Raw genomic sequence first — 20,371 nt, forward strand, 5'->3', positions numbered from 1 at the left:
AAAATAAGAAATAGATGTGCCCTCTCTCACAGGAATACAAACAATTGTACCTCTGCTGGTTTATATCCAGACCAAATTTTCCATCAGCTGAGCAGGACTTTCCCAAATCTCCCCGCCCACTGTAGCCCACTCATCTCTATAAAATGCCAGGCTTCTGGTGGAGAGAGAGAGACCGCTGAGTCACAACATGGGAGGAGGCCAGTGAGGGAAAGGGGAATCAGTGGTCATTGCCAATTGAATCCAACCCAACCACATTGGCAGTCCAGTTTCCTTCCCTTCATCTGGATTGGCTTGTGTAAATTTGTGTATGCTTCCCCACAATGTGCCAGCAGTCCCAGCTTTCATGTGCTGAACAGAGGACACAACATTCTGTTTCGAGCAAGGGAAATGGCTAGAGTAGACCACTGCAGGGTGCAAGGGGTTAACACTCTTGAACGTGGATAATTATATCGTAACTGGATCTCTGCTGTTGTGGAGTACTTAGCTTAGCATTAACTTAGTCACGAAGCTGTGTATTCAGCTCAAATTCTTGTGGAATTGTTAAATTATAGCAGGAAAGGGGTGGGTTCTTTACACCAACACATTTTTAAAAGGTCATATGGCATTCCGGGGAACAATAGGATATCTGTATTTTATTGAAAAGACCGGCACGGATGCATACGAGAGTGACAGAGTCTGGCCAAGAGATAAGAAGTTCCTTTGTTAAATAAGCACGTAGCTTTATCTTTTGGCATTTCTATTTATCTGGATATGTTTCATTTTATTCCAGATTACTGGAACTTCAGTATTTCCTCCAGATTGTTCATTTGAAGTGTTTTTTTAGGGCACCCTTTTCTGAACCTAACAAAACGACAAGTCAAAAATCACAAGACATTGGCACTCATACTTAAACAGATGAGTGAAAATATGGCATAGCCCCATGGTGGCGAACCTATGGCACTCCAGATGTTCATGGACTACAATTCCCATTGGCCATGCTGGCAGGGGCTGATGGGAATTGTAGTCCATGAACATCTGGAGTGCCATAGGTTCGCCACCACTGGCATACTACTGGAAGCCAGCAGAAGGTGACTAGCAGAAAAAGGTGGACATTTGAGGACAGGTGACACGGAATGGCTGTGTGGGGAACAGTTCAATGGAGAGTGGTGAACAGAGTAGATGGAGGTCATGGTGGGATGATGATGATGATGAAGAAGAAGAAGAAGAAGAGGAGGAGTAGTAGTAGTTTGGATTTATACCCTACCTTTCTCTCCTGCAAGGAGACTCAAGGTGGCTTACAAGCTCCTTTCCCTTCCTCTCACCACAACAGACACCTTGTGAGGTAGATGGGGTGGAGTGAGTCCAGAAAGAACTATGACTGGCCCAAGGCCACCCAGCAGGAATGTTGGAGTGCGGAAACACATCTGGTTCACCAGATAAACCTCTGCCACTCAGGTGGAGGAGTGGGGAATCAAACCTGGTTCTCCAGATTAGAATCTACTTGTTCTTCCCCACTACACAACACTGGGATGAAGGTGGGGTGTATGCCTGGTTTTGGAAACAAGGTTCATAATCTCTGTGATGGTTCTTGCACGGGAACAGGTTTGATGGGTTTCCATGTTGCTGGCATTGCTGCTGATAGAGATCGGCAGACGCAATGCTTCCGAATGTCAAGTTTCATCAAAGTTTCCGTCTCATCCCTGGTCACCCACTTCCCCCAGGCTCCTGGGGCTTTTCCAGATTTTTAAATTAACAATTCAAAGTTGTTGTACCAGTACACTACCACTGCGTTAACAAGCTATCTGAATCCCCAGCTTTCATTTAAAAAAGAATAAGTTTCTAATGCCTTCCATTGCACAGGAATAGCTTTACCTGCATATCTCCACAACGGAAAGGGCTAGGAACCCCCCCCCCCCCGAACACTAGTGTTCAGAGAATTTCACATATTGCTATAGCTCAGTGATGGCAAACCTTTTTGAGACCGAGTGCCCAAACTGCAACACAAAACCCACTTATTTATCGCAAAGTGCCAACACGGCAATTTAACCTGAATACTGAGGTTTTAGTTTAGAAAAAATGGTTGGCTCCGAGGCGTGCGTTACTCGGGAGTAAGCTTGGTGGTAGTTGTTGGCTTTGCTTTGAAGCAACTGTGCAACTCTTCGAACGGGCGAATCACGACTCTAGGAGGGTCTACTCAGAAGTAAGCCCCATTGCCGGCAACCGAGCTTACTCCCAGGTAAAGGGTCGTGCTTTAGTTCTTTGCATGAAAATCAGTGGGGTTTAACAGCGCTTAACAGGGTTACCTACACTGCTTCCCCAAAAGGTTTGGGTTTAATGCTAATAATCGAGCCCAGCGGCCCAGGCCAGCCTTGATGTGTGGGAGGGGGGGCGATTCCTCCCACATGATGAACTCTGATTGCGTGTGCCCACAGAGAGGGCTCTGAGTGCCACCTCTGGCACCCGTGCCATAGGTTCGCCATCACTGCTATAGCTGGTGGTACTTTGCTATAACAATGTTCAATAGCCAATTTTTTTAAAAGAAAAGTCTTCCCCCTAGTGGCAGAGGGAAGAAATAGTCGCAATGGGGCGAGTGTCATGTTAAATGACTGCCGTGAGAGCTAAGTAAATCCAATTTTCCCACCCGCATGGCAGCCATCCTGCTATCTTTCCCAAAATGTCATAACAAAGCAGGTTTGAGAAGGATCTGACAAAAGCTAGGGCAGTGGTGGCGAACCTATGGCACGGGTGCCAGAGGTGGCACTCAGAGCCCTCTCTGTGGGCACTCGCAGAGTGCCTCCCCTCCCCCACATCTAGGCTGACCTAGGCTGCTGGGCTCGATTATTAGCATTAAACCTAAGACCTAGTTTTAGGGAAGCAGTGTAGGTAACCCTGTTAAGCCCCACTGATTTTCATGCAAAGAACTAAAGCGCGATCCTTTACCTGGGAGTAAGCTCGGTTGCTGGGAATGGGGCTTGCTTCTGAGTAAACCCTCCTAGGGTCGTGATTCACCCATTTGAAGCGTTGCACAGTTGCTTCACCAAGCTTACACCCAATTAACGCGCGCCTCGGAGCCAACCATTTTTTCTAAACGAAAACCTCAGTATTCAGGTTAAATTGCCGTGTTGGCACTTTGCGATAATTAAATGAGTTTTGGTTTGCAATTTGGGCACTCGGTCTCAAAAAGGTTCGCTATCACTGAGCTAGGGAAACCCTAGGAAGGGCAGTAATGCAACATGATGCTTTGGGAAAGCAGGAAAAAAATCAGCTTCCCAAGAGCACTGAACCCAGGGCAGATAGCTTGTATGGAAATGGACTATAACCTGGACAAAAACAGCCATGGCATCAACCACAGCGAGCATGTCAGCAGGAATCTTCAAGGATTCTAACTGTCCTGGCATGGCTGGTGACTGACCAGAGCAACGGGCAATTCCAAGCCAGGAAAAACAAACGCAGGTCAAACAGTCCAAGGTTAAGCATGTCCAAAGGGACAGGGAGAGAGGGAGGGGAGGCCAGAGGGCTGCATGGCCATTGTGTTGGTGGAACCCTCTGAACCAGTTCAGGATCCCCACTGGTCACAGAAAACAGTCCTGGGGTATGGTCATCCATGCTGTCTGACACTTCTGGGTCTGGGGTGTTGTGTTGTTTCCGGGCTGTATCCTTGCTTTCCTTCCCTACTAACTAACTAACTAACTAACTAACTAACTAACTAACTAACTAACTAACTAACTAACTAACTAACTAACTAACTAACTAACTAAACTAACTAAACTAACTATTCATTCATATATATCGCCCTACCCCCGAAGGGCTCTGGGCGGTGAACATCATAAAATTACAAATACATAGTAAGCTCTTAATAATTTAAATTAAAATGCAGCAAATAACATATAAACAATGCCTGCAATAGTCCTCATTAAACCCTCCCAAGAGGGGAGAAGAAAGGATGGGTCCTATAGATGATAATGGATGGGTCCTATAGATGATAACTATCAGATCCTCTGAAGATGCCAGCCACAGATGCAGGCAAAATGTCAGGAGAGAATGCTGCTAGAACACGGCCATACAGCTCGGAAACCACACAGCACTCCAGGAAAAAGAATGGGGTTTTTTTGCTTTTAGCCCACCTGTGGTCCAAGCCCAAACCCACGTTAGTTTTCCAGGGTGGAAAATAATCAGTCTTCCATCATTTCCCGCCGAGTAACCATTCTAGTTGTTGCTTTTCCACCTCCCTTCTGAAGATATAAAAACCTTTGGCCAAAGATCATGGAGTCTTTCAAAAAACACACCTCCAATAAAAGGTATCCTGCTATTTCTGATAGTGGCAGAAAATAACATTTCCCCAGCGGAGGCGTACTTCCGAAGCGCCTGGAATAAGTGAAGGGTCTAATTCATTTGTTGCGTCTGCCGTTTTCCACTTAATTGAAACCACCTGGGGTGAGAGCACGAGCTCCATTTGACAAGTGTTGCCGGACTGCGAGACCGCAATTCATAATCGTGCATTTATAGCAGCACCCTCTTTCAGCCCATCCAGCTACTCTGGTCATGCAATGGAACAAAAAAAGAAAGAAAGAAAAGATGAGGCTCTCAATGTGACCTTTCAGCCATTGAGGTGGTTTTCAACACTCTTATGTTGGGTGAAAGCCTGTTCAAGGTGAATAGCAGCCCATGTCCTCGAAGGAGGGTGTCCTACAATTTGACTTCGTATAACAAGGGAAGGGAGTTTTGATCTCGGGTTTGGTAGAAGAGAAGAAGAGTTTGGAGTTATATCCCCCCTTTCTCTCCTGCAGGAGACTCAAAGGGGCTGACAATCTCCTTGCCCTTCCCCCCTCACAACAAACACCCTGTGAGGTGGGTGGGGCTGAGAGAGCTCCGAGAAGCTGTGACTAGCCCAAGGTCACCCAGCTGGCATGTGTGGGAGTGCACAGGCTAATCTGAATTCCCCAGATAAGCCTCCACAGCTCAGGCGGCAGAGCAGGGAATCAAACCCGATTCCTCCAGATTAGATACACGAGATCTTAACCTCCTACGCCACAGTATCCTGACTGTAAATTTTGATTAGCGATGTGGAACGGCCTGATCTCATGAGATCTCACAAGCTAAGCTGGGTCACTACTTGGAAGAAATACCTCCAATGAAGGCTCTGCAGTGGTAGGAAATGGCAAACCACCTTTACATAATCACTTACCTTGAAAACCCCAGCAGGGGTTGCTGTAAGTCAGCTGCAACTTGACAGCACTTTATTTATTTTATTTTTATTTATTTATTGGTCTTATAGACCGCGCTCTCCTGGACACACTACACACACACACACTTCTGGTGTAGTGATTAAGAGTGGTGGACTCCAAACTGGAGAACCAGGTTTGATTCCCCTCTCCACCACATGAGCAGCAGACACGTCTCTGGTGAACTGGCTTCATTTCCCCACTCCTCCACATGAACCCTGCTGGGTGACCTTGGGCTAGTCACAGTTCTTCAGAACTCTCTCAGCCCCACCTACCTCACAAGGGGTCTGTTGTGGCCAGGGGAAGGGAAGGAAGCCACTTTGGGATTCCTTATAGGAAAAAAGGTGGGGTATAAATCCAAACTTCTTTTTTTTTTTTGTTCTTGGTATGCCAGACTTTTCTTCAGTTCACCATCTCCCGTGGAGCAACTTCTGCAGTCAGCACAACCCTTATCTCTTTCCATTCCCCCTTTGAGCTCACTGCTGTACTGACCTCTTCTCAGATAATCCATGCATTTCATTCAGCCTTCAGGCCTTCCCCCACAAAAAGTACACCTGCCCCTGAAATACTTTTCTTTCTTTCTTTCTTTCTTTCTTTCTTTCTTTCTTTCTTTCTTTCTTTCTTTCTTTCTTTCTTTCTTTCTTTCTTTCTTTCTTTCTTTCCTTTCTTTCATTCATTCATATATCCCGCCCTCCCCAACAGGGTTCAGGGCGGCAAACAAAACAACCATAAAACCATATTAACAATCAATTCCTCTGAGTTGAAAAGCACTGAAGTCAACTTAAACATCAAGTCTCTGAAGGACATCCTAAATGTTTGCTTGTGATCTTTTCTACCATGCTATACTTCCAGTGGTTAAATTGGTACTGCGCAGTCTTCCCCACCCCTACTGGGACCGTTCATGCGCACGGTACAGGGGTGGGGTGGGGGGGGTGTCGGCGTCATATACGCCAATGCACCCCCAAGCGTGGCCGTGCGGAAACGGCCTTAGTTTTATTCTTTAAACATCAGTCCACACGACTGAGGCTCAAAAATGCACAGGAAACATTAAAGACTCAGGGGCTGGAGGGATGGCTTCTTCCCCCCAACCATGGAAATTATGCCAATCTGCATTCATCATTGATTTCCCCAAATGGGGTGAACACAACTCTAAGAGAAAGGCTCATTTTGTTGTTTCTGTGTTCCAAAGACTCAGTATAGTAGGTAGTCTATAATGGGTGCCTCAAAGAACAGAGAGATGTTGGCTATTTACTTTGTCTGCTATGAAAAGCACTCTGCAAATCCACGTCAGCCTTTCAAGATCAGGTTTGTCTATAGTGGAACATCTGCCCAAAGCCCCAGAAGTCTGCCGCTTGAGCTATAAATTACATTTGGTGACTGCTTGTTTGCAAACAAAGCATGGCTATACTAGGACTTTGTCTGGTTAGGAAGAAACACAGTTTACAGATCAACTTGGCTTACTGAAATCTGGTCAGTTTCAGAAGGCAGCTGCGCTGGTGTACAGTAGAACAGTGAGATTCAAATCCAGTGGAACTTTACTGTCGGGGTCCCCAATGCCACACTCGTGTGGTGCCATGATGCCTGATGTCAACTTTCTTGGCAACTAACAACTGTCCTCATAAGACTGGTGGTGCCAACTGAGGTTTTTGCCCAACAAGACTTCTGACCAGAGGTGGGATCCAGCAGGTTCTCACAGGTTCCCGAGAGTAGGTTACTAATTATTTGTGTGTGCCGAGAGGGGGTTACTAATTGGTGATTTTGCCATGTGATTTTTGCCTTACTTACGCCCCTCCTCTCAGCAGTAGCGCACAGAACTTGAAGCAGTCTAGCAGGAGGTGCACCGGCGTGCGTGGCAGCCTGCGCTTGCGTGCATTTGTTTCCCGCCCAAGGACCGGCACAGCGGCTGCATCCTTGCCACAGCCCCGCCCCCCGAAATGCCCAGCCACGCCCCCGTCATGCTCCGCCCAGCCCCATTGGCGCTACACCACAGTTTGAATCCCACCACCATGGGAACCTGTTACTAAAATTTTTGGATCCCACCACTGCTTCTGACTGGCTTTGCAAATTTTTAAAAACATTTTGGCAGCAGGTGCCACCACGGCACAAAGATCTTTTGTGGCTGACAGTAAACTGAGGTTGTCCTGTGACTGCGTTCACCACACTGTGTCAGGATTTCAAAGGCACCCACAGGCTCAAAGGGTTTGGGAATCCCTGCCTTCGTGACTGACACCGTTTCAGGCTATGAGCTTTTGAGACTATTAAACAAAGGGAGCTTTGGTTCTTGAAAGCTCATGCTCCAAAAAACTTGTTGGTGTCTAAAATGCTACTGGACTAAAATCTAGCGGTCCAATCTGGTCAGTTGTCGGCAAAAGCCTATTCGGCCCACAATTACATTTTTTTCTCTTTAAGGAAGTTTGCAGAGAAGTCAGCTCAGCTCCTCTGCACTTGCGTACAAGTAACAACCAAATATTGTGCAAAGGAACTTTGGGCATCTCATGTTTGCAAAGTATCCCGCAGCAAAGCTCTTTTGACCCCCGCCCCCCACTGAAGAAGTACCCGTCATCACATTCTACAATATTAAATGGACCCGGTTACAATTTCACCTAAGAAGCAGCAGTGGCGTAGTGGCTAAGCGCAGTGGCTAACAGCAGGTGCACTCTGATCTGGAGGAACCAGGTTTGATTCCCAGCTCTGCCGCTTAAATTGTGGAGGCTTATCTGGGGAATTCAGATTAGCCTGTGCACTCCCACACATGCCAGCTGGGTGACCTTGGGCTAGTCACAGCTTTTTGGAGCTCTCTCAGCCCCACCCACCTCACAGGGTGTTTGTTGTGAGGGGGGAAGGGCAAGGAGATTGTAAGCCCCTTTGAGTCTCCTGTAGAAGAGAAAGGGGGGGGGGATATAAATCCAAACTCTTCTTCTTCTTCTAAGAGGAAGCAAAAAAAGTTATGCAAAAAATAGCATTTTTATTCAGAATCCTTATAAAGGGACCTGTATTAGAAAAGTCATCGCCCCAGCAGAGATTAGACTAAAAGTGGGGTGGGGAGGGGACGGACTGAATTGAATTAAGTATACAGAATTTATCAGCTTTGCCTAGCCACAGGGGAAATTATGTTTTTACAATTGCTACTTAAGCAAGTATGCCAGGGGATAACAAAAATATGACAAAAGCCATCTCGGGAGGCTGCAGCTTCTATCTTTTAGTCGTCTTCGGCCTCCTCTTTGATTTTCTTCTTCTTTTTCTTCTTCTTCTCTGTATTCTGGAAAGAACAAACAACAGTATTGCTGCGCCTGAATCATTATTACACCTGAAATAACCCTGTTAGTGGGGAACTCTTTGTGAAAGCAGCAACAGATTCATTTCCTTTCGGGGGAACTGTGCGCGACCTGCATTTAGCTGATCACCCTCTTTAGACGGAGATGCACAAAGAATTGCAGGAATCCATGGTTACCACCAGCACAGCCCTAATGAAGTGAGTCTTCAGCACTAAGCAACAGAAGACCAGCTCCTGTCTATAAGCAACAGAACAATTGCTTTTCCTCCTGCCTGTGCAGAGGCCGGCTGCTGCAGATTTCTCTGGGATGTGAAATGGAGACCCCCGCTGCCCTTTTGCCCAAATCCCCCGATAATTTGCATAACAATGAAACTCCAGGATTGGATGCCGCCCCCTTCACATCAAAGCAACAGCACCAAATACATCTTTAAAAAGTAACTCAGAAGGCCTTTTAAAATGGAGTTCTTGCCCCGTTCATGAAACACCATGCTAAGTCATCAAAAGTTTTAAACGCTTGCTAGTGGCAGTTGAATACCATCTGAGCTGAGTGCATGTTCTCGTCCGCTTGCAGATTGTTCACCCAGATTCAGCCAGAGGCACAACAGAAGGGCTCTTAGCCCATCGCTCACAGTTGGGGCGGGCGGGGGGGGGGGGGGGAGCCTATGAAATCTGGATCTACCCAGGATGCATTTGCAAAAAAGGAAGTATCATTTAAGCTTTTGTAAATTCATCAGTCGTTTTGTGACTGAAGATAATTTCCATTTCTTTCTCCTATTTCTGTTCTCAGCAGTTTGGGGGCCAGAAAGAAAGTTTGCTAGTCCCTATTAAGAAAAAAAATGTGTGCAGAAGAGCTACTGCAGTGACTTCTAAGGCTGTGTATAGACAGTGAGACCACGGCCTTGGATCCAGTCCTGTGAAAAGGTGATCTGGGCGCCTTCTCTTTCCCAGTGCAGCCCCTAATCTCCATAGAGCCATGAACCCCCTGGAATTGGAGGGGGGCTGCAACAGGAAGAGGAAACTGATCACTGACCACCTGCCTTACCACAAACCCAACCAAAGCTCTAAAAATAGCAAAAGTAAGCATGCAATTCCTGCTGGCATTCCCTTATTTCCACAGTGCCCGTTATGAGGGAGTCCCCTCCCAACTCTCAGGAGCAGCTGGGGAAGATGGGGCACACAGTGACCTATGGCAGCGACAGAAAAGCCACAAAGATCTTCCTATGTCCTCTTGGTTGGGTCCAAGCTCCTGCCATACAAAAAGGCTACTGATTTCTAGTGACTCCACCACTTTGCCTTCTTCCAACAGTGCTTGACAGAACAGTGGATGGAAAGCGGCCGAGGTAAGCTAAAACATGTGTCAGTGAATGGTTAATGTATTACTGGCAATGGGTACCCCCTGAATAAATGGATGGACAATTCAATAGGTCCCTCACCTCTACTACTGTGCTGGTGGTTGGCTGTTCCTCTTCTTCTTCTACCTCTTCCACAAAAACCACCTCCTCCTCCTTTTGTTTCTTCTTTTTCTTCTTCTTGACAGGTTCCTCGTCCTCTTGTGTCTCTTCGGACTCTTCTACAGGGGGGGAAATCAGAAAAGAAGCCTGAGAGGCCGCCGCACAAACACTGCCCCAAACAAGGACAAAAAAATGAATATGGTGGGAGCAACCTAGGCTTTCATTCAAAAAAAGAGCAGAAATATAAAGATGCCGGTCAGGAAATCTTAAGTATAAATAATTAGCTGAATGTATGACTTGGGGAAGGGGCTTGAAGTCTGGGACTTGCTACTTTTTGGTTTCAAAGCAGGAAGTGGTGAGCTACTGGGGTGAATGATTAGGAACAGCTGATGCCCAGGAGCTCAGTGACAAATTAGGCACCTTGCCTTAGGCCAGAAGTGTCCAACTCTGGTGCTTCAGATGTTCATGGACTACAATTCCAATGTGAACATCTGAAGCGTCGGAGTTGGGCACCCCTGCCTTAGGCAGTTTATTGCCCAATGCTGTTTTTAAAAAATCTCTTACACCGTTCACTGGTTTTATGCTGCTGCCGGCCTTAAGTCTCAGCAAGGATGGGCAGCTACAGATAAACAAAACTACGTAAATTGCTTGGTGTGAATTGCCCGTTTTGCACACATTTGGGTGAAAAATACTCTTTATCAGCTTGTAGTCCAACTGAGCCAATGAAAACAAAATCCAAGCAAAGTCTTTAAGCCTTTTTTGGCCAAGGCTTGGATGTACGGTTGTGAAGTCATTTATAGCAGTGGTTCTCAACCTGGGGGTCGTGACCCCTTTGGGGTCGAATGACCCTTTCACAGGGATCACCTAAGACCATCGGAAAACGGTCTTTTTATATTTTACATATACCAATTTTATGGTTGGGGGTCACCACAACATGAGGAACTGTATTAAAGGGTCGCCGCATTAGCAAGGTTGAAAACCACTGATTTATAGGGAAAGGGAAGAAGAAGAGTTGGATTTATATCCCCCCTTTCTCTTCTACAGGAGACTCAAAGGGGCTTATAAACTCCTTTCCCTTCCCCCCTCACAACAAACAGCCTGTGAAGTAGGTGGGGCTGAGAGCTCCGTAGAGCTGTGACTAGCCCAAGGTCACCCAGCTGGCATGTGTTGAAGTGTATAGGCTAATCTGAATTCCCCAGATAGGATTCCGCAGCTCAAGCGGCAGAGCGGGGAATCAAACCCGGTTCCTCCAGATTAGAATGCACCTGTTCTTAACCACTACACCACTTAACTAATGAAAATAACGTCAGGAAGAGCGTGGTATCACGTTTATGAGTATCTGGAGCAGCCATACAAAAAAGGCAGGTAGACAAGGACTCCTGGAATCTTGGCATTTGAATATGAACAAATATGACAGGTAATAGTCAAGAAAAGTTGCACCTACGGAACTTCCTTCTCCTCAAACATGTCTCAAACAACCCTGCCAGCCAATGAACAGATTAATATGTCTTATGCCTTGGTCCAACAAAGTCAGCAATGTCCACGCATGCTGGCAATGGTTCTCCAGGGTCTTGGGCAGAGGACTTCCCCATCATCTGTTGCCTGGTCCTTTTTAACTGGAGATGCCTGGGACTGAACCTAGGGCTCTTTGGCATGCCAAGCAGGTAATCTTAGACCTGAGTCACAGTACCAGCCCTGGTTCTGAATTGTATGTGAGTGCCCAGAAATCAACACCAAATAACTCACTCTAATGGTACCCACCCCCTGCCCTGGATGGCCCAAGCTAACCTGATCTCATCAGATCTTAGAAGCTAAGCAGGGTTAGCCCTGGTTAAAACTCAAATGGGAGACCACCAGGGAAGACCAAGGTTGCTATGCAGAAGCAGGCAACGGCAAACCACCTCTGATCATCTCACGTCTTGAAAAAGCCCATGAGCGGTCACCATAATTTGGTTGTGACTTGACAATACTTTCCACCCCCAGTGGTATTCCCCGTCATCTCTTCACCCACCAGGTGAGCAAACCTGAAAGCCTCAAGTCTTCAAGTACTATCTTATCCAGTGGTGCATAACAATAATATACCTTACTTCTACTCTAATAAGCCACAATACCAAACAGGAAATCATTAGGAATGAAGATACAAATGTTACACACATCAATGAGATCTCTCCTGTGCGACTTCAGAGTCACAATGCCAACCATCGGAATCTGTCACACAAATTACAGCATGTGTCAGTTCATCCAGTGCTCACCCACATAGACACTCCACAGCTTGCAGACTGGGGTGTGTGTGTGTGTGTTTGTCATGATTTAAATTGTTCATGGCCAGCAATGTTTGCCAACACTGCCACGTCAAGGAAGAATGAGTTTCTTTTGGCTACATCGAGAAACCAACAAGTTTGTCACTTTGGTAGGGTTTCTTTCCCCAAAAAATGTTGCTTGACAAGTGAAATCAACAAGTGTCTGTGTTTTGAATACGCAGAACCAAAGCTTTGCTACCATTTTGTGTTCAGCAGAAAGGTACCGATGGAGCCAAGTTCCATCCTTGAGTAATCTAATGCCAACAATGGTTCAATTGAGAGTTCTCCATTCTGCTCTGTTTAGCCCACAGTGAAACCATTGCATGTCATTGGAGGTCGCGGCATTAGGAAGGTTGGAGAGCCACTGCCCTAGATGCTGGAATTCTATCCTGAAAGAAACCTGGGCCTCTTCCGCACAAGCAAAATAATGCGTTTCCAAACCACTTTCACAACTGTTTGCAAGTGGATTTTGCCATTCCACACAGCTTCAAAGAGCACTGAAAGCAGTTTGAAAGTGGATTATTCTGCATGTGCGGAATGGGCCCTGGATTTTACTACTACAAAAGCCAAAATTTTCAACTGGGATAAATGACACATATTGATGGACTGGAGCCCTTTTTGCTTTCCTTTCTCTTGTCATGAACACAAAAGCAGGATACAAAATTCAAAGTTGGGGATATGCGTACACACCAACTGCACGGGAGCACGCAATATGGGAATGGGCAATGAATTTGAGCTTCCTCAGAATCTTTCATTTTAACAAGCCCCTAGCCCTCATGGATGCAAACGCAAATCAGTGTTCTAGAAGATTATCTGCAAAATGAGCCTTTTCTCCATACCCTCCGGCCCACTTTGTAGCCTCCCTCCCCACACAGCCTTTTTAACATTGTCCCCCTCAACATTTTGTCTTCTCTCAACCTCTTATCCTGCTGAGATCGCTGAGGCCCAGGCTCCAGCATCTCAGTTGCTAGGCAACCCTACAGCTCCAATGGTCATTTGGGGGAATTTCACCCCCCCCCATCTTAAAAAACAAACAAACAGGTCTGCAGAATAATCCCTCCGTTGTGCACAGGGCCCCACTGGAAGATTTTTTTGATCTGTAATCTGGGGCCATTGTTCAAAATTAAATGTAATGATAAGCTATTTAGTACAATGAGACAAATGTTAAGGGGCATGCATGTTTTCTAAAAACAACCTTTACTGGAGAAAGAAAATTAAGCTGTGTGTGTTTATGTACAGTTTTCTTCAGGTAAAAACTTCTTAATTGCTGGCCTGTTCCTGAACATACAAAGGAGATTTCCTGATTTTTCTGCTTAGAAGCTTCCTTGCTAGCACTGATATGTTAAGCAGAGTTATTATTATTATTATTTTATTATTATTTATTTGATTTAATATACTGCCCTATCCCCAGGGGGCTCAGGGCGGTGCACAACATAAAAGCATCATATATAATTGACCCTTCTAAGCCCAATGAAGTCCCTCCACCCCATAAAATAGATCAAGAAGAAACAAACTTTGACCTTTCAGGTACATCCATTGTTCTAGGCAAGGAAGACTCCAGAGAAACTAACCTTTGATTTCAGCAACTTTAGCCTTCTTTGCTTTTACTGGCGTTTCTGTCTCTTCCTCTTCTGCTTTGATTTTGCGCTTCTTTGGCACCAAAGGAAGTGTGGATTCCCCAGAAGGGTCATAAGTCTTCACCTCACTGGAAAGGAGGAAAGAAGGCAAACTGAGGCAAGAACACTGTATATGTCACACGCAGAGGTGAAAATAAAGGTTACCGCTGCTGCTCGTCTTTTGACTGCATAGGAAGAGACTACCCTTTCAAAATTCCATAGCACCAACGGCATGAAATGGTACAAAACACAGAAGGTACGATACCCTTACACACAAATCAATCTACAATAGGCAAGACAGGTTAGAAGAAGGATAGAAGTAATCATGGACTGATACTTCTAGACAGAAATAAATAAATATAGAGCACCCAAATGCTCATTTTCGTCTCAAACAGCTTTGTGACAAAGAAGAGATCGCTGCTGGTGGGGGCATACAGTGTTTTTAGATTACCTTGTGACCTGTTTTATATGTCTACCAAAGCATTTTTAGACTGTATTATTTGAAAAACAAAACAGATTGTTTACACTGTTTTGCACACAACACCATATATCAGAAGGTACACTACATGCTTATTTTGTTAAAAACAACTGTGTTGTATACTGTAATTTAAACTTTCGCTTTCAGCAGACTGGAAGAAACTAAAACAATGCACACCAGAAGATACTGCGCTATGTTTTGGCGGAAAATACTATAAACAGATGAAGCTAGCTGCCTCATGCTATTGGCCAAAGTATCTCTCCCCCACCTCCCAAAAATTAGCTGTCCATCTTACTTTCAGACTGCTGCTACCTGCCTTGTGTCTTGAGATAGTTGGGGGAAAAGAAGAGGATGTATACATTTTAAACAAATGCAAAAACAAATTAAATACATATAGTTTGGGTGCTGTGTGGTTTCTGGGCTGTATGGCCGTGTTCTAGCAGCATTCTCTCCCTGACGTTTCGCCTGCATCTGTGGCTGGCATCTTCAGAGGATCCTCTGAAGATACCAGCCACAGATGCAGGCGAAACGTCAGGAGAGAATGTTGCTAGAGCACGGCCATACAGCCCGGACACCACACAGCACCCAAGTGATTCCGGCCGTGAAAGCCTTTGACAATACATTAAATACATTTATGTCAACACAGCAGGGCAAGCAGTTGAAAGACTGGAAGAGAATAGAGAAAGAAACAAGCGTTTGAATTCAATATTTTTCCAGATCCCCACCTGTATCTAGTATCTGGCCATCAGAGACGCTGCTCCTGAATATGGATTATGCATGCAAGTAAAAGAAAACTGAGCAAACTCACCTCTTGTGCTGATATTTGTCTGCTCGGGCCAAGGCTTTTCCTGTGCCACTTATTCGTCTTATCTGAGGGAAGAAAAAGCCACAGGTATGGAGAACAAACCACCAGCACTGGTTTAAACCACACAGCCCTTTATAGCCTTAGAATAGGTGTAACACTTACAGAAGGCTCTCATCCTGTTGTAAGAGGGTACCAAAACATTACCCACTCACAGGAACCAAGAAACACACAAGGGGGAGAAAATCCTCCAGACCGCTTTGTCCCAAGGCAATAAGAATCCCTGTAGGATTAACCTGCCAGTCATGGCAGTGTATACAGACAGACAGGCGGTGCAGTGTCTTAAAATTAGGATCTGGGAGATCCTGGTTCAAATTCCCACTCTGCCACAGAAGCTTTCTGGGTGATCTTTGGCCATTCATCCGCGCTCAGCCTCCTTAACCTTTCTCATAGGGTTGTGTGAGTATAAAATGGAGGGAGAATGATTTATTATTACTATTACTATTACTATTACTACTATGCCACCTCTGCATTTGAACTTCAAGGGTTCAGCGCCCCTTTCTGTGCCTGCACTACTGAACTCTGCCACTCCCAAGACGATAGATTAAGTTTCCCTCTGCAGTTGCCAGTCTTGAGTTCTCTTTCATTCTTCTGTGTCACATTAACTAATCTAGACAGCTAGGGAGGAAAGGAGAACTCTGGCACGTGTTTCCATCACGAGTCTGGTGGCTCCTTCAGGATGGATCCACAATCAAGGTGATACACATTGTACGCCTCTATCCTCGGGCCTAGCGTTAAGCTTCAGGAACCCCTTGCGTGAGCCCACAACACAGCCCCCCGCCTCTTCCAGTTGCAACCACGCAATCCCACATCAGCGGCTTGCCGAGACACACTGCCCCACAGAAACCGCAGCGCAGAAAAAAAGTATTAGCAGTGTTGCGCAGGTGCAACTCTAGACACTTCACAGAAGTGTTGGCAGTTCTATGAAGTGGTCTGATGCCCAAAGTGGTCTGTTCACAGCGAGTAAAATGGGGGATTTGCTACCAGAGGATGCAGCGATAGCCACAGGCATAGAACGGTTTCGGGACCGCATTACCCCATATGTCCCGGGTCGACCTCTGCGCTCGGTAGAGGCCAATTTACTGGAGATCCCTAGCCCCTCAATTATGCGGCTGGCCTCCACTCGGGCCAGGGCCTTTACGGCTCTGGCCCCTGCTTGGTGCAACACTCTACCACCTGCTATCCGGGCCCTGCGGGACCTTGGAGAGTTCCGCAGGGCCTGTAAGACCGAGTTGTTCCACTGGGCCTTCGGAGAGACCAGCCGCTGAGGATGCCCCCGCCGCTCTACAAGGGTCCCTACCAACATCAGGACCCACTACTTTACTCCTGGGAGGGTTGCATATGGGTTTTGTGGGACATCGTTTTAGACTGTAACTGTTTTAACTTATATGTATGTTTTTATATTTTATTGTTCACCGCCCTGAGCCCTTTGGGGATAGGGCGGTATATTAAATCAAATCAAATCAAATCAATCAATCAATCAATCATGGAGGACAGGTCTACCAGTGGCTACTAGCTGTGGTGACTAAAGGGAACCTCCACACTTGGAGGCCTTGTATCCCAGTATCAGGAAGCAACATCAGGAGAAAGCCTCAGTGCCCTGTTGTCGGACCTCCAGAGGAACTGGCTGTCAGCTGTGTGAGATGGGATGCTGGACTAGATGGACTGTTTGTCTGATCCAGCAGACCTCTTCACCCATGTAAGTTTCTAAAATGGGGAAAAAACCCTAACCCACACCATACGATGGAAAGGACATCCCCCACCTCCTCCCAAATACGAGTCGCAGGAATTTATCTTCTTTTCGTCCCGTCTGTCCTCAGAGTCAGTTGACCTCTGAGGTGGCACCGCAAGGACTCTCGCTTTATGCTATCGTTAACTTCTTAGAGGTCTCAAAATTCTCCTCCAGGTGCCGCAGCTCTGCTTTCTCTAATTTTCAGCCTGTCTTCAGCCCCTATCTCGGCTTTGAAAGTGCTCTCTCCCAGGGCGTCGTAGCTGCCAGAAAGGAACGTCGATGGCGGTCTTGGCTGCCAACATCCGCGAGATCTGCAAAATGGAGGGTGAGAGGCCCACACTGACGCCACGGTGGCAACTCGCTCTGCGCACAGGGCTGCCGGTCAGGCGGCTTGGAAGGGAGAACAAAGGCAATTTCTGGCTACGGGGACTGGGGCAATTGAAAAAGAACCCTCACAAAACTTTGGATCTCCCTCCCAGGAAGACAGCTCTATTTCCTCCATTGCTGTCTTCCACCAGTGGGTGAAGGCTTTCTCATTTTATTGGGCGTATATCCCCCAGAAAATGTCTTATTGGTCCTCCTCTTGGAGTCTGTGACTCTCTATAGTTTTTATTGAATTTTTAAGCATTTCACGTGTACATTTTAAATGCCATTTTATTGCCTTGATGTTTGCTGGGTTGGGGGCCCTGTTGGGGTGGAAAGGCAATGGAGAAATATTTCCAATAAACAATAAATAAACGTAACGTTACAAGATGAAAGCATGCACACACAAAAAAGGCAAATTTAAACAGTTATGGCCTATGTTCCACAGAAAGATGAGAGTTGCACCATCCTTAAGCACACTGAAGTCTTAGAAAGGCACAAATCTACTTATGGTGGTATTGAGAACATGGCCAGAAACATCCCGCTGACACTCATGTCAGATTCACATTCTTAGGCTGCAGATCCTCATAGGCCACAGTAGACACTCTAGACCAGGGGTAGGGAACCTGCGGCTCTCCAGATGTTCAGGAACTACAATTCCCATCAGCCCCTACCAGCATGGCCAATTGGCCATGCTGACAGAGGCTGATGGGAATTGTAGTTCCTGAACATCTGGAGAGCCGCAGGTTCCCTACCCCTGCTCTAGACCAGGGTGGGAACCTAGGCTCTCCAATGTTCAGGAACTACAATTCCCATCAGCCCCTACCAGCATGGCCAATTGGCCATGCTGACGAAGCTTTGATAGGGTGGTTCAATTTATCTGAAGAAACAGGTTCTCATCCAGGGGTAGGGAACCTGTGGCTCGAGAGCCGCATGCGGCTCTTCTGCCCTTGCACTGCGGCTCCACGAGCCGAGCCGCTGGCCCCATCCTTGCCTGCTTTGCAGGCAGCTGGGCGGGCGCACCAACTGCCCGCGGCCGGCTGGGCCATGCCACGGGCTTCCCCTCTCGCATGCCCCGTTGGAGCGGGGCGGGCGCTTTCCCGGCGGCCGGTGAGGCCGAGCCGCTGGCCCCATCCTTGCCTGCCCTGCAGGCAGCAGGGCGGACGCATCCATGCGCTTCTCAGAATGAGCTGAGTAAAAGGTAAAAAACCCCAATATATACAGTGTTATCTTTATTTTAAATGTCAAAAATTATTTGCGGCTCCAAGTGTTTTCTTTTCCCGTGGAAAACGGCTCCAAATGGCTCTTTGAGTGTTAAAGGTTCCCTACCCCTGCTCTAGACACTCACTTGTAGAATAGATCATTAGTTTGTAAAGCCACGAGGAAGGCCGTCTTTGGTGGGAGACGCAGGACGTTTTCTAAAGCAGATTAGGTCTATGAGTTATCCTGAAACTGGCCCAAATTTTCAGAATGTTGTTCTTCTGCTAACCAACCAAAACTGTTAAAATATAGTTGATTTGACAAAGGAAACAGGCCAGCACCATTAAAAAATATCACGCAAAAAATATCATTCTTCTGGCATTGTAGCAAACTAAACCCGCTGCACGCTCAAGCGATCTCTGAAAAAAAAACGCAAGGTTTATTGGTAAAACATCCGTAACTCACCTTTCCTTTGTTTTTGGCTGTCGTTTGCCCCACAATGGAAGCGTGATAAATCAGACCAAACTTGGGAGTATCGCGTTTCGTTTTCAGGGCTCTGAAGAGAGCCTTTTCAGCCCCCAAAATCTGAACCGTTGAAGCTGGATGCTTCGCCAGATTTAACAGAGAACCTGCGGCGCAAACAGATCCAACATCAGCATTTGAGTGTTATCGAGTTACAGGACTGGTTCCCTGGCAAGAACTTAGTGTGAAATGCTTTGTTACCGCCCCACACCCTCAATCCAAACCCTTATGAAATAGGCAAGGCACAGCGCCAGAAGTGTCTCAGAAGAGGTAGTGACTTAAGAGTTGCCTTCATGTTCTATGTCGAAATCAGGCAAACGTTTAAAACAGAATCATCACAGACCACTTCCAGGCTCATGCAAGTCCTCGCTAGTTCAGGCATTCTGAATTTTAGCAGGCCAGAAGGCTCATCTTAGTCTGCTGAAGGAGAGAACCTTTGGTGTCATAAAAGCAAACAAGCTTCCCAGTGAGATACCATTTGGTAGCTGTGCGACATTAAGAATACGTTAGTTATAAGCAGAGGTGGGATCCAGCAGGTTCTCACAGGTTCCCGAGAGTAGGTTACTAATTATTTGTGTGTGCCGAGAGGGGGTTACTAATTGGTGATTTTGCCGCGTGATTTTTGCCTTAGTTATGCCCCTCCTCTCAGCAGTAGCGTGCAGAACTTGAAGCAGTCTAGCAGGAGGTGCACCGGCGTGCGTGGCAGCCTGCGCGTATTCTTTTCCCGCCCAAGGACCGGCGCAGCGGCTGCGTCCTTGCCACAGCCCACCGGCCTCCGGAATGCTCCCACCTCGGAATGCTGACCGGCCATTGCGCTCCGATAGGTAAGTGCCCCACCTAGCCCCATTGGCGCTACACCACAGTTTTAATCCCACCGCCATGGGAACCTGTTACTAAAATTTTTGGATCCCACCACTGGTTATAAGGATTAATAACACTACTATAGTATGACTGAAGAAGTAGTTATGTAAGATAATGAACTGTACAAAGTTAGATAGGAATAGATACAATAGCATTAGCAATGGGAAATAATATAGATCTTAGATATAGAAATAATTTACGCATATTTTTATCAAGTGTGCTATTTTTATCAAGTGTGATGTTTTAATTTGAATGCATGTATTTTAATATATTGCAATAAAGTTTAAAATAAAACAACAACAACAACAACATGCAGTTTGGGGTCCAATGTACCTGCATGAGCGATAAGTCTTGCTCCAACGAGTTCCCCCACCATGACTGTAAGGTTAGGCGCAATGGCCATCATCCTGTTTTTGAGATAATCATACAGCTGCGCTCGATAGTCTGAGATCTCGATCACCTGGAAGACAGAACAAGGCCGGTAGATCCTTGCATGAAGGAATACTGCCAA

At 46.4% G+C, this 20,371-nt stretch overlaps 1 protein-coding gene and 1 non-coding gene across 2 annotated transcripts in view; both read right to left on the reverse strand.

Moving 5' to 3' along the window:
* Positions 1 to 8,146: 8,146 nt before the first annotated feature.
* Positions 8,147 to 20,371, reverse strand: part of NOP58 (NOP58 ribonucleoprotein) — a 28,658-nt gene continuing 16,433 nt past the window's right edge. Inside the window, 9 exon segments of the mRNA XM_048486473.1 lie at positions 8,147 to 8,460; positions 9,909 to 10,045; positions 13,798 to 13,931; positions 15,129 to 15,185; positions 17,060 to 17,097; positions 17,099 to 17,176; positions 17,178 to 17,225; positions 18,943 to 19,106; positions 20,194 to 20,320. Of these exon segments, the coding sequence (XP_048342430.1) occupies positions 8,401 to 8,460; positions 9,909 to 10,045; positions 13,798 to 13,931; positions 15,129 to 15,185; positions 17,060 to 17,097; positions 17,099 to 17,176; positions 17,178 to 17,225; positions 18,943 to 19,106; positions 20,194 to 20,320 (843 nt within the window). The 3' untranslated portion in view covers positions 8,147 to 8,400.
* LOC125427625 lies at positions 19,256 to 19,345 on the reverse strand. The gene has a single exon (XR_007243742.1). It is a non-coding gene; the product is annotated as a small nucleolar RNA SNORD11 (small nucleolar RNA).

Source organism: Sphaerodactylus townsendi, linkage group LG02, assembly GCF_021028975.2.
Source record: "Sphaerodactylus townsendi isolate TG3544 linkage group LG02, MPM_Stown_v2.3, whole genome shotgun sequence".
NCBI lineage: Eukaryota > Metazoa > Chordata > Lepidosauria > Squamata > Sphaerodactylidae > Sphaerodactylus > Sphaerodactylus townsendi.